This window comes from Pipistrellus kuhlii, unplaced genomic scaffold (assembly GCF_014108245.1).
Source record: "Pipistrellus kuhlii isolate mPipKuh1 unplaced genomic scaffold, mPipKuh1.p scaffold_m20_p_5, whole genome shotgun sequence".
Taxonomy (NCBI): Eukaryota; Metazoa; Chordata; class Mammalia; order Chiroptera; family Vespertilionidae; genus Pipistrellus; species Pipistrellus kuhlii.
Genome location: NW_023425551.1, coordinates 23,348,760 through 23,362,909, shown reverse-complemented (window position 1 = coordinate 23,362,909; position 14,150 = coordinate 23,348,760). Strand labels below are relative to the sequence as shown.

Here is a 14,150-nt window from a genome sequence, read left to right as displayed (position 1 = left end):
TTCCACTCTTGTTTTTCTATTGCTTTACATAGTTTTTATTAGTTCCTTCATTATATTTCTCTAAAATTTATTTTTATATTTCTTACTCCATATTCTGCATTAATATTACTTAAAAATAATTATGGTCAAGCATTTTGTAAATTAACTTTTTTTCAAGAAATTATTCATTTTTGATTTATCAGAAACATACATATTATTACAATCAGCAAATTATAAGAACCAGGTTCAGTAAGCCCACTTTTAACAGGTAATAAAAACAAAGTAAGAAAGGAGACACAATGTTGTTAGGGTTTGAGATGTACCATACAGACATCAGATGAGGGATTGCTTGATCTTTATTAAAATTATAGTTTGCATTTAGGAAACAGTTCATAAGATTAAACTGTGAGATACAAAAACATTCATGGATTTGACTAAGTTGATGTACTTTTCGCTCACATTGCCTGTTTGAGGCAACTGTGACATTATTGCAAATAGGGGTTACCCAACGCATTTTCTCCAGGCTTACAGTGGGGCCGGGGTTCCTTTTTCCAGCCACCTGTAGGACAAATACTCAAATGCCTTGCTCTACATCTGCTCCTTTGATTTTTCACAAATTTCTCAACAAGAAACAAAACAGAATTTTATTCTTAATGGTATTATAATACAATTGCACAAATTAAAATCCAATGCACAATTTTAGTTTTAGAAACTAGAAGAGGGGGAAAATGTTACCATCAATCATGAATTTGGAAAGATTTCTTTAAGAAACCAGGAGGAGTTATTTTAGAAACAACTGTATTCTATTCTTATGTAGTATATTTCTCTATAAAAGGTGTCCTCCCTTGGGCTGGCAGGTGGGGGTACATTCCACCGAGTTCTAAGAGTTCCATGTGGCTTCCTCTCCTGTACTGCCAATGCCCCAGGGGAAATGGGGGTAATGAGTCTTCATGGCCGCTCAGACCAGTTCTTCCTTGTACACTTCGATCTCATTCCAATTTAGGCTTCTCTTTCTCTTCTTCCATACCTAAAACAGGCAAAGTACTTTATTTGAACATCAGATTAAACTATGAGCAGCTTTGCCAAGCTGCTTTTAAAAAAAACCACACCTCTCCTCTCTCCGCTTCTTGTCCACCCTCCTAGACTCAACCCTCTTCTCCAGTTGAGAAGGCAACTCATTTACTGCTTTCTCCAGAAACTTTCTCAGTGACCTCTCTCCCCACCCCTTTTCCTCAAATCAAGACAAATCATCTCCGGGACACACCCAGTCCTTGTGGCTTCTGGCAGTGAGGGACTCAAGTTAGTTCTTGACTCATGGAGTTTGCTCAAGAAACCCCAACCAGACTGCTTTGTAAGGATCTTGTAGAAATAGGAGGAGCTGCTGATAGTTTCAAACAGACCTTCTTCATTTTGATTTTATTCCTGTTCCTTCCCAAGACAAGGACTCTAGGTGGTTAAACGTCAAGCAATATATACAGTGCTAAGCTCATTGGGAGCTTATCAGCCACAAGAACTGTTTATTTTCATACCCACCTGTACTCAAACTCCAAGTTCTCCCTCTCTTCAACCCAAGCCTCATAGACTTTTTTTTCTCTATTAAATTTTTATTTTATTATTATTTTTTTAAAATCTTTATTGTTTGAAGCATTATGTATGTTTCCTCCCGCCTCCCTCCATCGAACTCTTCTAGGCCTTCACCACCCTATTGTCTGTGTCCCAGGGTTGTGCATATTGGCATACAAATTCTTTGATCTCTTCCCACCCATCCACCCTCCCCCTCCCACCCCCCCCTTCCCTCTGAGATTCCACAGTCTGATCTGTGCTTTCATGTCTCTGGATTTATTTTGTTCATGAGTTTATTTTGTTCATTAGATTTTACATATGATTGAAATCATGTCATACTTGTCTTTCTCTGACTGGCTTATTTCGCTTAGCATAATACCGTCCAGGCCCCTCCATGCTATCTAAAAGGGTAAGAGATCTTTCCTTTTTTTATTGCTGCTAGACTATGTTTTTCTTCCTGAGAGACTCATATGGACCAGACCGGTAAGATTTCTGTCAATTGTCTATATAGTGAATAGCTAATAGTGTTTCATTTTTTTCTAGAAATGAAAATGTTCAAGTCATTCTTATGGATCAAAGTTAACCCTGGCAAATGCTTCCCACTTATTTTCTAGATAAAGATTTTTCTTCTGATACTAAATTCTCAGAGAATTTTTGCTGGAACAAAATAACCCCAAATGTTTCCGTGGAGGGTTTGTTGGTGTTCTTTCATAAACTCAAGCTCTCCAAGGACAGAGCCTTTACCGGCTTTATCCCAGATTATATTCCTAGAACATAACACAGTGTCTGCCTCCTAGTAGGGGCACAGTTCATCTTTACTGAACCAATTAATAAACAGTAAACATAGAGGAGGTCTGAGCAGGCTGGACCGGAGGGAAAGCAGAACAAAATATGAAACTTTCAATATAAAAAAAAAAAATCATAAGCCTAACTGCAGAGGGTCACCATGATAGGGCTTCATTAGGAAAGAACCCCCCCACCCAGGCTCCTAGTATGTATTTTGTGGGTCCAGGGTGGTAGCAATAGAATGTAGACAACATGCTCTGAACAGGTGTCCTTAGATATTCTTTTAGGTTTGGTTTTCATGACTAAGGTACTGGCAGGGATCTGCACCACTTTTTCCAAAGTAATTTTCAGAATCATATTAAGGAAAACTTCAAATCCAGGAGTCAGGACATCTGAAGGGAGGAGGAGTAGGGTTGGGGGTGAGCAGGCAATGACTTAGTTGTTGGGTAACCAAGGCAAAGGCAGAAAAACACCACACAGATTCCATTCAAACAACGCACATGACTTGGGTTCCCACTTCATCCCTGTGGAGAAACTACCAGGAGCTAGCTGCTTGCTTTTCTTTTTCAACTCTGTTTCCTCCTAAGTGTTTTCCTGCAGATGGGTTGACTTGGCAGCAAGAGTGGAATCTTCAAAAGCAGGGGTGGAGAATAGGGGGTGTTCACTGACCCAGACAGGGAAAACGGCTCCCCACCTACTTTCGTTTGGCAGCTTGGAGGTAGAGGAAAAATTAGACAGCTGTAAATAATATTTGGAAGAACCAGAGGTATAATTTCCACACAAACAGTTGAAAAAAACACACACACACACACAAACCTGTCAGAGCTGAGGCAGGAGGTGCTTGCGGGAACACAGAGGAAGAGCCGAGAGACTCAGCCACCTGTGATTTTCCCAGACTGGGAGAGGGGATCAACTAGAGGGCAGCACTAGAACACCGAAGGCCTGGGTGGGCCTGGGTGGGACATGAGCTGGATGGGCAGCTGGGGGAGAAGAAGGAGGATGTTTCTGTCACATAGGCCTGGCTCGGGCCTCCTTTGTCCTTTGGTCTGCTTTTCCTGTCCCACCCCAACCTTTCATCCTTCGACACTTTAATTTCTGGTTGTATGAAGATTGACTTTAACAACACTTACCCATTGGAATTGAAATATATATATTTTTTGTAAATATGTATTTTTATTGATTTCTGAGAGGGAGAGGGAGAGAGATAGAAACATCAATGATGAGAATCATTGACTGGCTGCCCCCTACTGGGGATCGAGCCTGCAACCACGGCATGTATCTTTGACCAGAATCGAACTCAGGAACCTTCAGTCTTCAGCTGATGCTCTATCCACCGAGCCAAACCAGCTAGGGCAGAATTGAATTATTCTTAAAGTATAGAAATATTTCAGCTGTTGTAGGTTCAATTGTGTCCCCCACCTAATTCATCAGTTGAAGCCCTTCCCAATGCCTAGGACCTTGGAGTGTGAGAGCAGGCCACGGATGTGGCTGGACAACTGTTTGCTAAAGAGATTAGGCAGATAACCTGCGGATCCAATTAATCATCTCAGCAGAGCCTGGAGGAATCGGTGGGAGACCCTCTGTCTGATGATTTCGACCCCCATGGATTACATGGGAGGCCAAAGGGGTTTTGAAAAATTTGTACCAGCAGAAACATTGCCAGCATGGAGGAACAGGCAGGATGAAATGCAGGAGGAACGACTCCAAAAGAATTTCATGGGCTGGAACCTTATTGGCTCCAGAAGGTAGGGCTGCTGCCCAGGGCCAAGGATGCAGGGCCACAGCCCCCTCCTGGTGAGTCCCAAGGACAGAACATTCAGCCAAAGAGGATTATTCTCAAGCCTTAAAATTGAATGGAATTTGCTCTGCTAGCTTTTCGACTTGGTTAGGAACCATGACCCTTTTTTTACCCTGTGATTTCTTTCTTTTGGAAAGGAAGTATATATCCTATGTTTGTACAGCCATTGCATTTTGGAAACAGATAACTTTCTGTCTGGTTTCACAGGTTTATAACTGGAGAGCAATTTTGCTTCAGAATGAGTCATTCCCCAATTTTACTTTTGTGTTATTTAGATAATATTTAAAGTGAGATTTAGGACTTAAGAGTTGAGTCTGGCCAAAACCGGTTTGGCTCAGTGGTAGAGCGCTGGTCTGCAGACTGAAAGGTCCCAGGTTCGATTCCAGTCAAAGGCATGTACATTGGTTTCGGGCACATCCCTGTGGGGGGTGTGCAAGAGGCAACTGGTCGATGTTTCTCTCTCATCGATGTTTCTAGCTCTCTATCTCTCTCTCTTCCTCTCTGTAAAAAATCAATAAAATATATTTTAAAAAAAGAGTTGAGTCTGAAAAGACTTAGGGTGCTGTTGGGAACACATTTTGCGTGAATAAAGGACATGAATGTGGGGGGAGGCTGAAAGCAGTATGTTATGGGCTAAATTGTATCTCTCCCAACTAACTCCCAGTACTTTAGAATGTGACTGTATTTGGTTCTTTACCAAGTTATAATGAACTCACTGGTGTGGGCCCTAATCAAATATGACCAATGTCTTTATAAAAATAAATTTGGAGACAGCCTCACACATAAGTGAGAACTCCATGTGAACAAGAAATGACCATCTTCAATCCAAGTAGAGAGGCTTGGGACATTACTTCCCTCAGAGTCCTCAGAAGGAGCCAACCCTCCAATACCATGATTTTGGACTTCTGGCACCCAGAATTGTGAGACATTACATCTCTATTGTTAAAGTCTTCCAGTCTGTGGTCTTCATTGTAGCAGCCCCAGCAAACTAATATAATATCTACAAAGTCACATGGAATTACTTTCTTTTCAAAAGAGTAAATGATTACTTATTAATCTAGCCTATTTTAAGAGCTCTTTTCATAGTTCCTATCAGGTTGGTCTATATTGTTATTTTATAAGCTAGGTCCATGGTTCTGAGAGAACTTTCTGAATTTTCATATGTCTGATTTTCCAATGGTGACATTCTTTTGGTTCATTAGAAATAACACTATACTGAACATCTGTCAGAAGGAGGTGGCTCTGCACCCACCTTTTTTTGTGGGTTATGTAAGATTTCTGGCCTCAGTTGACTCATTATGAAAGGTAAGGGGTGGCTTAGATGATTTTCTAATCTTCTTTTTAGTTTTTTGATTCTTTAATAATGTGATTTTATCTCATAGTTGAGGACAACATACCATAGTGTAACCAAGTGAGCCATTAAAATTCATTATGAATAAAAGGAAGGGAGCTGAAATGTAGTCTTCCTACTTCTTGGGGGGATTTTGTTTGGGGTGTAAGTAAATGTACTCATGCTTGTAATACTGTAATGGATAGAATTCAGTTCATCCTAACAATATGCACACAAACACACATAGGACACACTTCTTTTAACTGGAAGTTTCAGATTAATCTACCTACCGAACCAGGCAGCTAATGGGACAGCAAAGTGGCCAGGTGAGGTTCAGGGAAAATTAGACAGCCATCTAAAGGAGGCAACTGATAATCAATTCCAAACCATTGTTGTCAGAAGAGAACAGTGGGCTCAGTGTTGCCAGATCTTAATATATTTGAGAAGATAAAAATTTTATGTGAAATCTTCCAATTTTGAAGTGTTGGTTCAAAAATAAAAAATCCCACTATGTAGGCCTAAAAAAGCTTTTTGGCAGGTAAGTTTTGGAGGAGGCCATCAGTTTATGATCCCTCTGAGATATGAAAAAGATGGCCATTTGGCATAAAACATCTGTCCCCATAGAATTATCTAGATGGTCCCGTGCAGATAAAATTAATCCCTATACTTGACATGAGTTACAAAATGTTAGTCATCTTTAACTCAAGTAGCTGAAGAGAATGGCACAAATTGAACAGGTGATTCAACAGACCCTTAGTTTCACTATTCATTTTTAACTTCTCACTCAAAGCTGCTAAAATGTAGTATTATATTAATCTAGATTGGACTTTTCTCTCTCTTGCCTTTCAGGTCATATTCTCTTAGAAGTAGTAGAACAATGGCAAATGACTAATAGAATCAAGCCCATCATATATCATTTATTGGATATACAGTATTGAATTATGGCCTTTCTCACAAAAACTTAAGAAAATTTAATTTTATTATTTTAAAAATATATTTTTATTGATTTCAGAGAAGAAGGGAGATGGAGAGAGAGAGACAGAAACATCAATGATGAGATCAAGCTCACAACCTGGGCCTGTGCCCTGACCAGGAGTCAAACCATGATCTCCTGGTTCATAAATTGACACTCAATCATGGAGCCACACCGGCCAGGCTACATTTTATTTTTAATACATTTTGAAAGTTAGCTAAATACTCTTATAAGTTAATTAGTAGAGAAAGATTACTATTCCCATTGAACAGAAAGAAAAATTATGAGAAGATTAATTTCTGGTCCCTCAAGCTGTGGCCTGAACTGAATAAAATATTTCGATACTTGTTCTAATAGACCCCTTATTAAAATCAAGCCAGCTGCTGAGAAAAGAATCCCTCAAGTTCCTCCGGGCCATTTACAATAGTATTGGCTAACACTTTGACACATACCATCTTAGAAGATCCACACACAAAAGAAGTCCAATTCAGCAATCGTGCAATGACTGTTTTATTTGTCTAATTAGGTCACTTTCCTGGCACAGTGTCTGGCACAAAGTAGGGTACTCAATGTCTGCGGAACATACGTCAGTTTCTGGTGAGGCCTAGAATGTTGTGATTAGTTCAGAGGAGATGCCCAGAGTTCTCTAAAATCCTCAAGTCAAAAATAAAAATAAAAATAAAATAAAATCCCCAAGTCATCTTGTCTTTGGATGGATTGCTGTGAGGGCTCAAGTCACTACATATCTGTGCTGCTGCTTTTTTCACCTTCCCATTCGTTTGTTATCTTACATACACTTTGGACAGGTTTTTCACAACTTGGGTAAGATTACGTGCCTTGCCAAGATGGAGGCTCTGCTTAAACAGAAACAAAAGACAAATCAAAGCGTAGGTTAAAAACTTTTTGCAGCAATGAAGTATTGCCCTTTAGTGCCTGGACTACTTTGCCCTTGAACATGACAGTCACTGGTGAATCACGTGGCCTGGGTTTCCGGTACTGCTTCAATGTCTAGCAGAATGGTGGTGAGATGTCTCTGAGGCTACTGCACCCGGGAAAGGATGATGTAAAAAGTGGAGATCTGGGTGGCTTCCATGGAGACTGGTTACATGTAATGTTTGTCTATTTCGTTGGGGGTCCTTTAGCGAAGGCAGTACTTATTAATCAGAGTGAACTCCCTAATTTTTTCCCTGTTAACACTACATTTCTCACTATAAAATTTATGGATGTGATTCTTTTCTCTTAGATTTAGATATTTTACTAGCTAATAAGATAAAGTGAGTAATGAACCTTTCAGGTAACTGCTAGGAGCTCTTAAATTAACATTGTTATTACAAAAAAGTAACTCTTCTTAAGTGATCCCGTGCTACAGAAGATTTTTCCTTCTATCTCTGCACACACTTTTTAAGTCTGAAATTCTCTTGTTTTATGCTCCCCTAAACAATACTTACTTCTCTGTGTATCCCAGATATAGCTGTTCAGAGCTTCTCCCAGCAGGTACAGAAAGTTCAAAAAGATGGTTGTAGACCCGAAGAAGATGATTCTGGCTCCCGGGCCAATGTGTTCCAGGAAGGGGTACGCCCACATCCCAGTTACATGATGCACCCAACACACCCTGCAATGGAATTGCAATGGAGACAAAGATAGGATTTATTCTCAGGTCAGATTTCAAAGTTGCTGATTTTACCAACAGGACCCCTCCCGCTATTTCAACCATGCTTCAGCAATGCCAGTCACAGCTTTGCTTCTGAGACAGAAATGCTGCAATTCCTTTCCTTTCTTTCCTTCCTTTCTTTCCTTCCTTTCTTTCTTCCTTCCTTCCTTCCTTCCTTCCTTTCTTTCTTTCTTTCTTTCTTTCTTTCTTTCTTTCTTTCTTTCTTTCTTTCTTTCTTTCTTTCTTTCTTTTTTTTTTTCTGAACTAATTTTAAATTCACAGCAGAGTAGAAAATATGGTATAGAGAGCTCTAGTATGCCCTTTGCTCAATTTCCCTGCATGGTGGCATCTTGTATAACCATGGTTAAACAGAAGCAGTGAACATTGGTACACAATACTACTGACAGATTTTATTTGGAATTTCTGTTTTCCCATTCATGTCCTTTATCTGCCGCATTTGGTAGTCACGACTCCTTACTGTCCTCCAATGTGGCAGTTCCTAAGTTCCTCCTTGTCTTTTCTGACTCTTGAAGGGTTCTAGTTAGGGATTTGAAACTTTTGTTTGTCTAAATACTGTTATATAATCTTCTCAATCTCTTCTTCACATAAGCACATCCCATCTATTTTTAGAAAACATCTATTTTTTATTGATCTCAGAGAGAAAGGGAGGAGAGAGAGAAAAAGAGAGAGGAAAAGAAACATCAACAATGAGGGAGAATCATTTATCAGCTGCCTCCTGCATGCTCCCTACTGAGAATTAAGCCCATAACCCAGGTAGATGCTCCTGACTGGAATCAAACCCAGGACCTTTCAGTCCGCAGGCCAACACTCTATCCACAGAGCCAAATTGGCTAGGGAATGATGAAGCCTTTTTTAAAAAAAGTTTTTTTTGACTTAGTAGGTCATCAAGCCATCTCAGATGCAGAAATCTTGTTATGTGGGGTTTCACCTGGATTGGTGTGAATGATGCATCTGCGTGTCCCAACAGGATGTGCTTTCACCATTTGTTTTCTTGATATAATCAAGGCTCAATTTTCTGCACAAAAATGACTCATGAACTTGCTCATCTATTTCTGGAGACTTCTTGGTTCTTGGTTGGCTTTCAATTTCTATCTCAATCTAAGGCCACTTTGTCTTGATACCCAAAAAGCTTCTGCTTAATATAATGATATCAATTTTAATTTTGCCCCCCCCCCAAATGATAACCGTTGTGCATGTTTGTGTGTGTGTGTGTGCATGTGTGCATACATACATATGCACATGTTATAATATCATAAGACTTGTGGGTGGTCTTTTTATTAAGTGTAGCTCCAGTGTTATTCACTTTAATGAGCAATTAAAATGGATATTTATTAATGCCTTCTGAGTGCTCTGATACACACTAGGGATACAGAAGTAAATGAGATAAAGGTGATTTTTGTCCTTATGCAGTAGCATCTAATGAGGAACACAGATATAAAAAAGAAAATAATTAGTGTAGTCAGAATTAAGAAAAGTTTACATGTCATGAATGTCATGGATGCTCAGAGATAATTTCCTGCTTTTGAGAGGAATTTACACTTACTATCAGTGTTTCTTTCTCTTATGTATTCAACTTCCTTTCAAATTGATTTTTTTTCACAATTGATAAATATGCTCTAATGCCTTTCAGTACAGCACATAAAAAAATTTCCCATCAACTTCACAAATACTGCTCACTATCTCTCTTTCTCTTAAAAAACAAGCTTCTCCAGTGAATCTACACTCATTGACTTCATATCTACATCTTACACTAATTCTCCACTCACAACAGTTGGCTTCTGTTCTTGGTACTCCACTAAAACACACTGGCACCCAAGCCAGGTTGGCTCAGTGGATAGAGTGTCAGCCTACAGACCAAAGTGTCTCGGGTTCAATTCCAGACAAGGGCATGTACCTTGGTTGCAGGCTCCTCCCCAGCCAGGGTCCTGGTTGGAGCTAGTGCAGGAGACAACTAATTGATGTGTTTCTCTCACATCGATGTTTCTTTTTGTCTTTCCCTCTCTCTTCTACTGTTCCTAAAAACCAATAGAAAAATATCCTTGGGTGAGGATTAACAACAACAAAAAACAAACAAACAAAAAAAACACACACTGGCTATCATTATGTTTCCCAGTTTTCTTCCTATCTCTGACACTGCTCTCCTTGGATCTTTTTGTAAGTTCACCATTCACTACCAAACCATTAAATAATGAATTTCCTTAAGGTTTGGTTTTAAAACCTTCTTATACTATGCATTCTCAGTTAACGAGCTTTTTCATGGCACTGCTTTATATCTACTACCTAGTCAAAGATATTTCAAAAATTTATGTCCCCATCCAGATCCCTCCTCTGTTCCAGAACAGTTTATCCAACAGTCATCATCACATCTCATTTTGCACATCATAAAGATAGCCCTGTCTTGATATATCTGCAGCCAATGTCATGCTTGGTTCCCTCAAACCTGGTCCTCCTCTGTTGTTCCTTATTCTTTATCCCTGTGAATGATATTACCTCCATTCAGTTTTGCAACCCAAACTCGGGAGTCATCTTTGTTATTTCTCTCTCATCACATATTTTCAATCCATATCTTTGTCTTGTCAAGGTTATCTCACATAACTTTCCAATATGTTTATTGCTTACCATCTCCATCACCAGTATGGTAACTTGTATTAAATCATCCATCTGTCTAGAGTACTGTCACAGTTTCTAATCTGTCTTCATATCAAATTTTGTCTCCTTCCCATTCATCCCCACATCTGTTAGAGTTTCAAAATCAGAAATCTGAACACATTATGTCTCTACCTCAAACATGTCAATAGCCTCCCATTGCTTTTTTGTTAAAGACTCACATTTTTAACAAAGTCTAGAGTGCCCTTCATAGATAGAATGGCTTCTGCCTGATTCATCCCCCCATATCATACCTGGCTTTTGTTACGCTTGCTTTCATTCGCTTCCTTGATTTTGCCATGTTCCTTCCTGCCATGTGGATTTTCATTTGCTCCATTTTTTTTTTTCTGTCCATGCTGTTAGTTACCTTACCCTTAGCCTAATTAAATTATAGTACTCCTTTATATCTTAGTTCAACTATTATAATGAACCAATCATCAGTTAGAAAATTTTCTCAGACCTATTATATTAGATCAGATTTTATAAACTCAGAACCATAAATCTCTATTATATTAAAGCTATTCTTTTTATTAGTACTTAAATTTAAATGACATATTTACTTAAATAATATTTATCCCCCTTTATAGTATCTAAATATCTTATTATATTTTCAATACTTATCACAATGCCTGTCACATAGGAGAAAGAATAAATGAATCAAGGTGCGTTTAAGCTGTGATAGGAGGAGTAAGAGTTAATCAAACAAAGATGGGAGACAAGAACTTTTTAGCCAAATGGAATTGCATGTCAAAAGACCTGAAAACAAGGGAGAGCTCCCAGATATTCAAGAAGAAAACATTTTGCATGAGGGGCAGGCAGACACTACCCTGTGGGTGACTTTTTAAAACATGGTAAGAAAAGTAGACTTATCCTGGTATGGACATCAGGAAGTCTTTGAGGGGTTCTGAATAAATGTGAAACAGATCACATGGTCAGGAGAGTGGGTTATTAGATCTTTAGGAAGGATGGTTGCAAGCAGGTTGGTTGGCAGCTTAAATTCAACCACAGTGGGAGTTCTTACACCTAGAATATAAGGTATGAATAAAGTGAGTCCATGAGGGAGCCCTAAAAAATATCAAGATTTAAGGGATAGGTTGAGGAAGGTGAGGCTTAAAGGAAATAAAAAAAGTGGGCTAGTGACATAGAAGGAAGACAGAAAAATGCGGTGTCTTGATGCCAGTGAAGTGGTTCAAGGGTAGAGTAAACCACATTTATTAGCACTGTAACACTGAGAACTCAGAATAATTAGAAAACAAATTTTGCACCCACAAAGATACTTTTCTGATTTCAAGTGTTATATGTATCATATAAATCTACTTTGGATCCTGAATGGATATAAATGATATATAGTTAAGAAAAGACAAATTAACATGGTCAAACTCTGTAGCTCTTTATACCATATGGCCAAATGTCATCCCATCACACAGTTCACAAGTTGTGGAGGTCACTGGAGCCCTCAAGGAGCTGTAGTGAAGGGGACATAGCATCCCTCACTTTCCTGGCTCTATCACCCTTATATATCCTGGGTAGACACACATACCTATTTTACTACTGATGACCTGTCAGTTCTCAAGATTATTTTATTTTTTAAAAATATATTTTTATTGATTTCAGAGAGGAAGGGAGAGGGAGAAGGAGATAGAAATATCAATGATGAGAGAGAATCATCCATTGGCTGCCTCCTGCACTCCTACTGGGGATGAAGCCCACAACCCAGGCATGTGCCCTGATTGGAAATTGAACTGTGACCTCTTGATTCATAGGTCAAGGCTCAACCACTGAGCCATGCTGGCCAGACAGATTAGTTTATTTTAAAGAAGATTTTAAAATTGCTTTTATTATCATATTTTGGTAAGGAGCAAGGCTATTAGTCAGAAGACACAAAGAACACAGATTCAATGCAATGACAGCTAATAGCTAGTGATACTGAATTCTTAGTGACAGGCACTGTTGTAAATATTTTATGAGCAACACTTTGGGGAACATGTTAGAGTAGTACCATCTGACAGATGAGGACACTGAAGCCCAAGGAGGTTCAGTCGGTGGAGAAGCAGGGCTATGTACTCCAGCAGAACAAGTCTTAGCTTGTATGCCAGGCTCCTCTAATGCTCTGAAGACTAGGATATGATGGATAGGAGCAGGGCTCTCGATGGCTTTTAATGTGCTCAGAACCAAAAATAACCTAAGTATAAAATCTCTATGTAAGTTTCTCTTTCCCCTCCACTGACTCTAAAAGTAATTCACTCTCATTATGGAAAATGTGTGAGATACAGAACTGTTGCAAGATGCAAGATAAGTCAGTTTTGGTGAAGTTTTAACACAAGGCTGAGCCTCCTATAAAACTCAGGGATCAGATTTTAAAATTTCCTCAGAGGAGAAGAAAACCACTGCAGGGCTGCAGGGGTAAAGTAATAAACACTTCCTTCAGAGAAGGCACTGACTTACCTCTTATGAAATAATCACATCATTTATGCATTTAGCCTACTGGAATTTACTACGTTCCTTGGCAGGCAATGAGCATGTGCCTTAGGTAGAGTGAGATAAAGAATGTGCATCAGCTTCTCATCCCGTGGGTCTCTGTGTGCCTTCCATGGCACCTCCAACATGATGCTTCTGAAGGACTTTTCAAGAGCATTTGCCTTTAGGCTCAAATGCTGATTTTAGAGCTGGCCCTCTCGTTAGATCTGATCCTCTCATTGTAGGGCCATTCTATCGGCCCCTTGGACCATTTTCCGAGTACTAATTACACGAAGACTGGTTCCTGTTCCATTTTTGAAAACCTAGCATTCTGTTGGAGCTTTCTGGAATTCATGTACTCAATCATTTATTCAACAGACATTTCTTGAGCCCCTACTTTGTGCCAGATGGGGCAAGCAACAGTGGGGATGCAGAGGTGTGCCCTTGAGGAGATTATGGTGCAGAGTGGCTGCCAAGGTTTCCACTGAAAAGACTAGGTTCTAGGGGTATATGATAAAGAATGTCTGCCTAGGTGGAAACAGAGCCCTGGAAACAGCACTCAGAAAACTCCTCTTGGTGATGTGTGTGATAGTGCTAGAAAACGCATCAACTCACAGGCACATACAAATGGAGGGGTCCCATGGAAATATCCTCTAGCTCGATTACAGATTGGATTAGAAGTTTTACAGGTAGAATTATATGATCCTTTGCTTACTGTGGGTCTAATGGCATATTCCTCAAGGCAACCTTTTAAGGCTTAATCATAATTTAAGATTGATCAAAGTCTTTCTAATTTTCTCATTGAAGCTGACTCAAATTTACAGAGCCTGGGATGTGTCTATCTATCCATCAGGCTGGCTTTATGGGTGTGCATTCCAGGCAGTCATTTGTGGCACCATGCTCAGAAGGGCCCCATACTTAGTTTAATGCTCTGCTGTCACCGTCT

The 14,150-nt window shown here is 39.4% G+C and overlaps 1 protein-coding gene across 10 annotated transcripts in view; it reads right to left on the bottom strand.

The window, feature by feature from the left end:
* Positions 1–319: 319 nt before the first annotated feature.
* Positions 320–14,150, bottom strand: part of AIG1 (androgen induced 1) — a 166,011-nt gene continuing 152,180 nt past the window's right edge. For 3 of the 10 annotated variants that reach the window (XM_036414793.2, XM_036414791.2, XM_036414788.2), the window contains 2 exons: positions 7,878–8,041; positions 320–1,006 (listed from right to left, as the gene is read on the bottom strand). In XM_036414793.2, coding sequence (XP_036270686.1) covers positions 979–1,006; positions 7,878–8,041 — 192 coding nt within the window. In that variant the 3' untranslated portion in view covers positions 320–978. Of the gene's footprint in view, positions 1,007–6,915; positions 7,084–7,120; positions 7,287–7,312; positions 7,463–7,877; positions 8,042–14,150 lie in introns of those variants that run through there. The other 7 variants (XR_006739990.1, XR_006739991.1, XM_045572821.1 and 4 more) reach the window with 7 other exon arrangements.